The 9256-nt window shown below is 42.0% G+C and overlaps 1 protein-coding gene across 3 annotated transcripts in view; it reads right to left on the bottom strand.

The window, feature by feature from the left end:
- Positions 1 to 2373: 2373 nt before the first annotated feature.
- The window catches only part of LOC119646630 (protein apterous), a 255792-nt gene continuing 248909 nt past the window's right edge, over positions 2374 to 9256 (bottom strand). For 2 of the 3 annotated variants that reach the window (XM_038047139.1, XM_038047140.1), the window contains exon 8: positions 3110 to 3274. In XM_038047139.1, coding sequence (XP_037903067.1) covers positions 3110 to 3274 — 165 coding nt within the window. Of the gene's footprint in view, positions 3275 to 9256 lie in introns of all 3 variants that reach the window. The other variant, XM_038047138.1, reaches the window with a different exon arrangement.

Raw genomic sequence — 9256 nt, 5'->3', positions numbered from 1 at the left:
ATTTTGATATTATACAGGGTGCGGCAGCATAACTTCCTTTTTTCAAAACTCAATAAAAACTATTGTATGCATCGGAAAATATTTATTTATTTTTTATAATGTAGGTACATGTCTAAAGTTTTTATTTACATTGTTTTGAAGATCAAATCTGTTAGGTGGCGTCCCCCATTCTCTATACATTGCGTAAACCGATTTCTGGCGTTTGTCATGATTCTTGTTAGCATAGCAGGTGTTATGTTGGCAATTTCTTCTTGGATGTTGGTCTTCAAATCTTGTAGTGTTCTTGGACGGTTCACATAAACACGGGATTTCAAAAAACCCCATAGAAAAAAATCACAAGGGGACAGATCGGGAGAGCGTGCCGGCCATTCCAAATAGCCTCTAATTGAGATAAGGCGCTCTGGAAAGTGTTCCCTGAAAACAGCCATCGATGCTCTTGAAGTGTGTGCTGTTGCACCTTCTTGGTGGAACCAACTGTACCCTAAATCCAAACTTTCTAGCCGTGGGAACAAAAAAATTCTGTAGCATGTTTACATTCCGGTCCGAATTCACTGTCACTGTAACCTCATTTTCCTCAAAAAACCAGGGACCAATAATTCCAGCTGAGGAAATTGCACACCACACTGTGACTTTGGGTGAATGCAAAGGCTTTTGATGCAATTCTCGAGGGTTGGTGTCAGCCCAGTAGCGCATGTTTTGTTTGTTAACCGATCCACACAAATGAAAATGGGATTCATCGCTAAAAAAACAATAGCACCCTCGGGAACGACATCAAGAAGAAGCTCACACGCGTTCATCCGAGAATTGAAGTCACGTTCTGAAAGTTCCTGCACTATCGCCATCTTATAGGGATGAAAATGAAGATCATCACGAAGAATTCTTCTCACAGAACAATCGGATAGTCCAAGGGCAGATGCGTGTTTGCGCGCAGAACGCCGTGGCGATCGCAACATTGACGCTCTCACTGCTTCAATGTTCTCAGGTGATCTAACGGGCCGAGGGACTCCAGTTCTTCCTTTTGTCGCACTTGCAGTTTGTCTGAATGTAGTGACCCATGTAACAATTGATTTGCGTTCTGGGACGGGAGCCAACGGGGCTAAATTAAAGCGATTCCGAAATGCACGCTGTGTTGCAATAACCGAACATCCGCTTGAAAAGTAAACCTCAACGGCAAAGGCACGCTCCTCACTATTCCAACGCATGATGGCGACTGAACCGTGTCGGGACAAAACTTTACAGTATCCCCTCTTGAACGAGACCACTGGCGCTCCGCTATGACATCAACTAACTGAGTGGCGCGCATTTTAAAAAAGGAAGTTATGCTGCCGCACCCTGTATTTGGAGCAGGCTTCGAAATTGCATTCTACTGCCTCCCACCCTGCAGTCTAATGAGGCTTATATTTCGCTATTTGCCATGCAAACGCAAAGTGCATTGTCGCTCACTAAAGTTTTCCAAGCCAATAAGAGCAGGTTTCGTTTCTTTTGAGCACATGGTTTACTGGATAACCACTATCAATATAATATTTTCAGGTTACTAGCCCACAAATGTCACTTTTTACGACAAGCGATGAATTCTGAACTCCCCTGTTCACATCAGGACACTGATTTCACACACTATTGATCAGAGTGACATTTTGGTGTCTCAACGAATAGACTACGATGACTGTAGCCTCCTCCTCTCTCAAACAGGGTTAGATCCATCTACGGTGAAGGCAGCATGGTTTTGCAAAATCGGATTAACCACCACTAACCTCTTTGCCTTTTATATATACATGATCTTTCAAAGTATCTTTGATTTATCGGCCTTTGGATGTTTCCCCAATCCTTTAACTAGATTTGCCGATGACATCTTCAATTTTGGACCAAATTTCACAAATCAATGGAACTGACTACACTTTTTGAGTGGTTAGTCCTGTAATGGCGTAAAAAAAATTAACCTATAACTTTTATTTCAATCTTAGTAGTCCCTCAAATCCTCCACCTAAGCAGATTTTACACCTGCAACCACTGACCATACCCGAAAATTCTCCCACAATAAATTACGGAGACTTCCAACCAGCAATAATATCAATCGAAGTGAATTGTTGTGTTTACACCAAGCCTTTATTATTAAGGAACCGTAATAAATGTCAAATAAAACTTTATCGGTTCCGAGAAGACCTAAAAATCGTCCTCTGAACATCACCAACTTACCTTTCGGCCAACGCGTTCTGTAACATCTTATTCTCCCCCGAACAAATAAAAACCTATAAAAATCGAACATAAGGCCTCCGACGAATCCATTATGAATTCAAATCCGAAGGGGAATCACCGAAATTCGTTAACAAGAAAGCCAATCACGTGACGTAGGAATAAAACGAAAATCGGTTTTCTGCTTCGAAATTATTATTTTCTAATGTAATTTTCCATTCTTTTCTTTATAAATAAAATACATAAGTACAAATGTAAATATTACAACTAATATAAATAACTTAAAAGGCTAAAGAGAGAAGGAATCAAATCGAATTACATGTTGAGACTGAACAAAGATGGATTGGAAATGAATCTTTTATTGGTTTTACCTTTTCTGTTAGATCCTCGTTTAGTTTGAGGGTCGTAATAATGGTTTCAGCATATATTGCGCTCTTCGTTTGAAAATATTAATTGCAAACTGTCATAGAAGTTTCATTCGGGCTTTCGATTTATCCGTTTACCGTTTTATATAATATAATCTTCACGTAACTACACTCTATTCATCTACCGCTAAATTATCAGCTCAACGAACTAAAAATCTTAAGATTTAGTAGGATCTTTTTATTCACTCGGTTAAGTAGATTCTGTCTGTTCTTTAGATTGGATATTCACGCTGCGTTTAGACTATCTTTAATCATTATTTTATTGTTTATCTTTAATTTTATCTAGAAACTTTACATGTGATGTTTTTTAAACACAATCGAATTCACTGGTACTTTCCTTAAATGAAAACTCCTCCCCCGAAACGGTGTCGTTCAGTGTTTTGTTTAGAATACCTTTTCGTCCCTATCCAGAAAAAAATCACGAGATGTCTTTATGGATGCTCTTAAGATTATCTTTTCCTAAATCATGTTTTCATGTGTTTTCTTGGAGGAAATTATTCTATCGAATGGGGGCTGGGTGGGCCGCCCAGCATGAATGGAGGACTATGAGCACTGTAGCTGTCTAGGTCGAGAGGTCCTTCGCTCTTGTCGCTGCCACTTTTCCCGTCCTGCTTCATCATCATCCGACGCCACTTGGCTCGAGCGTTCTGGAACCACACCTGTAACGAACAGAATGGAAAATTGTTATTCTTTCGCGATTTCAGCGGAATGCCAGTACAATATTTCGAAATTCCACGACGCCAAACCATGTCAAATGGTTGTGAAAAAGTGCATTCCAATCGAGTCCAATTACTTGCGCTGATATCTTTATATGGGACAACATGGATAGTCGACATGCTCGGTACAAAATGAATTTCATAAAACCAAATTCCAATTATTGAAGACAGCTCGAGAATGTATCCCCTCACGAATTTTCCCATGGTACCGCCAATCTATGGATTATTACTACACCAAGCATTTTTCAACATGGTATCAGCGACTCGATTTAAAATTCATCACCTCTCATTTATGGGCCGATCCAGCTAATCGTCAACCTACATTACAGGCTCTTGCAGTCGGGCCAGATACGTCTCCTATTTGGGATTCAAAATACAAGTGCCTATCTCGATGTCGCGAATGAAGAGAACTGGCTGCCAGTTTAATGCTACCAGTTACGCAGGTTTCTGTCCAACTTGTTTCGGAACATATCCATATCCGAACAAAGCAGCCGCCAAAGATAAAAGATTCAAAATTTGAATGGAGAAAGATTCAAAATGACTGAAAAACAAACAACATTGCAGTCAGCCTCGATACGAGCTGATAGTGTCCAGCCTGGCTTATGAATATTCAGCAGAACTTTTAGGGCCTCCTCAAGCAACATCTCAATTTGTTTCGGGCATTCATAGCTTACAGATTTATTAATTATGGATATTAGCAGCGAATCCCAGAATAGACGGTCCCCACTTTACGTAATCCCATATTTGCTCATTTAATGGCTCATTATCACCGTTTGAGATTGGCAAACGTGTGGACGATGGAGCCGTTCATCAAAATATGAATATTAATCCACATGGTCGCGCCAGGAGATGCATGGAATTGTCATTAAAATCTGAATCCATGCATAATTTATGCCTGAGCCGTAATTTGTTCGGATTTGTTTATTTGCCCAAGAAAATTTGTGTTAAACATTGTCGGAGCGATTGCATGAAGCAACAATAAAGAGCGCGTGCGTGTGTCTCACCAATTGACGGATAATAGGCGGATAACTAGTTACTAGTCCCGCATCCGAAGCCGTAGCTGCTGATTTAGATAATTGTGCAATTATTGCTATTAGAATAAGTACTACAAAATGATAGGTTTTATAGATTTTATGATGATATTGCATCTTGGCACGGAGCTATTTTCCTAGTTAACGAGTTAGATTGCGCTGGAAGCAAAAAAAAACGACTCAATTGGAATTTATCTAGATATGTTATGCATAATCTGATGGAATTTCATTGGATCTGCGATCTGATTTATGACTCCCTGATGAAAGCGTTCAGTTGTCGTTTTATGTTCTTGAAACTGCCGTTGTAATTCACATTTTTATAGCAATTGCGCTATCCGACTAGTGATCATACCACTTGGGGCCGTCATCTAAGAAACGATTTTTCGAGTCACATGCACATTTTTTCTTTCAAGTAAGTGTAGACGACATTACGATGTTTGGAAGCCAGTTTCTAAACTTTCACTTCCTAAATTCTACTCTTAATGTCGGTCCTGAATCTCCATTGAGCAATTGGCGCCCAACGTGGGTCCTATCTTTTAGATGCTTCACATAAGCACCACTGTTGAAGATAATCAAATCCCGTACTAAACTCCTATTTTGCTTAGTGGATAGAAAAGCTGTTCCACCCCTTGCCCAGGTTGGGGGTTGATTTAGGGATAACAATTCAATCCAAAAAAAACTCCCTATTACGAAGCCGCAGAAGGAGACTCTAACTGGATTCACTATACAACTATGGATTTGGCAAAATGAGAGCAAACCATTTGCGCATTTTCTCGTGGAATCTGTGTTCCATGTACAAAACAGGAGTTGATAACCAGCTTGCCAACAGGATGGCAGCATTCCCTATACCCACCAGATAGGTCATAAAACGTTCTCTGCAGGGATCGTAACGCGTCTGGTGAGAGTCTTGCAGTTAGTCCAGGTTCCGGGCGGTGTCCAGTTTTCATAGCAGAATTGGAAACACCTAGAGCACGAAGCGGACCTTCAGGGTCAATAAAGCCATTTTTTTAGGTTTTTAAGATCGCTCCCCCCTTCTGGTCGTCTCCAGCCACTTAGGATAGTCTTTTGATCATCTTCGATAACATTGTGATTGTGATTACAATCTAACACCGAATGAGATGATGGTGGACTTTTGATGTAGACTTGATGCTCTGGGGAACATTGTCTTGGCCACGAAGGCGTCGAAATGGCGTACAGCTCGTAGTTTTCAACACTGATTTCGGTTCCTCTTTACAGGAAGGACACGTATCATCTTGGAGAATTTCTATTCTGAACATATGCCCAGTCAGTGACTTATGGTCAGTAAGAATGCCCACAATATCCGCGTTTCTACAGGTTAAATGTTAGTATATGTTAGCTTGGTTCTGATAGGAAAATTTTGGTGTGTTTAGCAGCATTAAGCCTTAGCCACCATCCATTATGGGAAGCTTGTTGCTAGTTTTTGCTGGCACCATTAGCCAATGATGCTGACACTTCAATTACATGCGTTAAATTGACCCATCTTTTGCTAAAACATCCGAGATTTCATTTCCTTCTACACTACCAGGAGCCAGAGCAATTCCACCGTATTGAATCTTGAAACAAATTTCAGTCAATTTCTGCATTCCTGGACGACTTCTCAAGTGATCAAAGAACTGCTCAAAGCCCTCAACGTAGCTTGGCTAGCAGTGCAGATTTGCAGGCGGATGCCCTTCAACCGCTCGTCAATCACCTAGTTTGTCACCCTTAGAATCGCATATATTTCGGCTTGAAAAACCGTCGCATATTGTCCCAAGGAAAAACCCACTTCTTGTTTTTATTCGAGAGGTAGACTCCGGCTTTAGAACCCTGTTCTCTTTTTGAGCCATTGGTGTAGTATATCCTGACACACATTCTTCTCGTTCGCCCCATTTTTCTCTTCGTTTCAAAATAATTTCATATCTTCTACCAAACACATGTATGGGGACCCGAAAATCAGAAGGCATTGTAAGAACTGGATTCAGTACCTCCAATGCTCTGCCCTCTACATCCGTTGTTTCGTCTGTTTAGTCTATGAGCTACTCTTATGGGCCGCAAGTTGAATAATGCATTTGGACCTGCGCCGTATGTCATGCTCATGGCACCGGTGATTAGCATACGCCACAAAAGTGGCGACAACACACCTCCATGGGGGCAGCCTTTCGTTGCTTCCGTTGTTAGGTAGCGATCGACACCCACTTCAACACTACAGCATAGCGTAGATCCACTTAATTAAAGTTTCATCAACACCATGCCCCCTGGCACCATCGCCAAGTTTTTGAAAAGGCGCACAGTCAAATGCCCCTTCTATGTCCACGAGCACTCCCATCGTGTACTCTCCCTCCACAGTTGTATACTCTATCTTTGTAACCAAAGAATGAAGAGCAGACTCACAGGATTTTCTACGCTGGTAGGCATGTTGGTTTGCATTAAATGGGTGCGACCTAAGTGCCTTCCACGAATGTGACGCTCCACCAATCTCTCCAAATCTTTCAGCAAGAGTGAAGGCAAGTTGATCTGTCTGAAGTTCTTTGTATTAGAATAGTCATCTTTCCCATTTTTCGGTATGAAGACTATCTTAATCTTTTGCCAAGAGAAAGGCACGTAGTCCAGATTTCTTAGAGGTTGCTCGCAGTGCTCCATACCCTCCTTTAGCATTGCTGGATAGATGCCATCCATGTCAGGTGCTTTGAGATGTTCAAAGTACAGTATGGCAGCTCTCACGTTTTCATGGGTAACAACCGCTTTCGCAGTGTTCCAGTTCCCCTTGCAGCACTTGCGTGTTGAAGGGGTTGCAAGAACCGTCAACTCCGCCCTGCCACTTCTCTCACCCGTTCTCCCGGGTGGTGTACTTCCAGGAGCGTCTGTACTGAATCCATTCTGTAGGTCCCTTTTGAGGACTCTGCACAGTCTTTAAGTCTCTCTTTCGCCTTTCAGTTCCTCACAGTACGCTCTAAAGGAGTCTCGTTTCGAGCACCTAACGAATCTCTTATATTCACGTGTGATTTCCTGGATTCAACTAGTTAGCCTAAAGTAACCAATGACAACCTACTGCGGTCTTCGAAGTTAACTGGATGCTCTTTCTCGGGCACCACCTTGTATTGGTGGGGTAGCCTAGAGTAGTTGTCACTACACTCAGGGCATTAAAACATCAGTGTGGAATCTAAGATTTTCAACGCTTCAATTGGTAAGAAGTCATGGACTATGAATCCATCCAAAACGAGATTTTGGAGACCTCATCAAATTCCTGTCAACCCTCCCCAAGAAATCTGTGTGAAGCTATAAAGAATAGTCCTGCAACACTCATATTTAGAGAAACTGGAAACTTGAATATTATTGCCTAAATTGATTAAGAAGTGGAAGGAACTTATGCCACTAAGGAAGGGGATCTACATGTTAAATCCTGCCTGTCATAAACCTCTTCTCCAAGTTTACCAGGAAGAGCAGAAAAAACGATGGTTTGAAATAAGCACGCAACTGGTCTAAGTCGGTTTGTGAAATAAAGTCATGCGGACCAAACACCTGCGTATGTTCCCAGCCGGCAACAAAGAAAGGTACTGCGGAATAAGCCGAAGTTGGAGGTGAGGAAATGTCCAAAGAAGTTCTACCCAACGAAGAGTATTTTCGGGCGAAAATTGAGGAGAATCTCCCTTGTGAGAGCCACACTGGACCTAGTCGACTCTTCAGCCTGAAGACAAACTAACACAGCTGTGGTGGACCCAGTTCCACGTTTTCCGCGGGGACCAAGACTGGTGCATTAGGAGGCGATCAAATCATTGACAGAAATTTCAACGAAGTTGTTCCCTCTCAGAGGATTATTAGCACGAAAGCGGGAAAGCAGACAACCCATGCACAAGCAACAACCTCGTTATTAATAACTACCATTGAAGTTTCCTCTAAAGGCAAAATGTCTGCAGGAACTGACTTTCGCAGAGAGGCTATGAAGCCCCGCGGTGGAACTTCCCTAGATGTTATGTGGTTGAGAATTATGGTCAGATATTCCTTCCACCTCTTAAGCTTCTCATCATCGTGGAGAAGGAGCTGACCGCTAACGTCAATGAACGGGCCATCGAAATACGTGCGATCACCTGTGGTTCCTTCGTGTTCGAATATATGGTTCCCAATGACGAATGTAATAAAAAATTCTCGTCTTTCACCCCGGACGATACGCTGCACATCCTGAAATTTGCTACGATACCGATACTTAACCGCATCACATGCATACTTGACAATCTAGCTTGGTTCACTAGCACTGGGGTCTGCTCAAAGTATTTCTCCCATCTCTCCGTAATGGTTTTCGCCTAAAAACTTCACTTGTACCGGAGCACTATTGATATCGGCTCAATACTTGTCAATAATTTCCGGGGAATTGTTTACGCTTCTCCCATCCGATCAGCAAGATAGTTTTCCCATTGACTTCTCCCAAAATCGGACAGTGTTAGAATTCAGGAATCGAGGCTTCCCACTCCTGCACATAGATGTAAACGCAGTACGTGAGGGAAGACAAACAAAAATGTCATTGCTTCGGTTGTTCCGCACACCCAAAACACAGCCCCTAAACATAGATAAGATTTCAGAGAAAAACTAATGGGAATTATTTGCTGATATTAAGCGCCAACTTATTCAGTGCCCAGACGAGACCCTATGCCGGGCATTAATAGTGGACCAGTATGTTGATTAGACAGTCAGCAATAGCAAAATAGTTTCAAATCGTCTACATACAGAAAACAGAACTAAATAGATAAGGACAGAAGATCACGAATGAAGAATGAGTGGAGAAAACTAAGGGTGAATCCCTGTAAAGCCTCAGATGAAGGAAAAGCTATATGGTTCCAGTCACCCCTTCATGAGGCATAAAGCGCCAATCACATCTACACGTCATCGTTCGCGGTTATCT

This window comes from Hermetia illucens, chromosome 1, assembly GCF_905115235.1.
Source record: "Hermetia illucens chromosome 1, iHerIll2.2.curated.20191125, whole genome shotgun sequence".
Lineage (NCBI taxonomy): Eukaryota > Metazoa > Arthropoda > Insecta > Diptera > Stratiomyidae > Hermetia > Hermetia illucens.
This window is presented reverse-complemented; position numbering and strand designations above follow the sequence as displayed.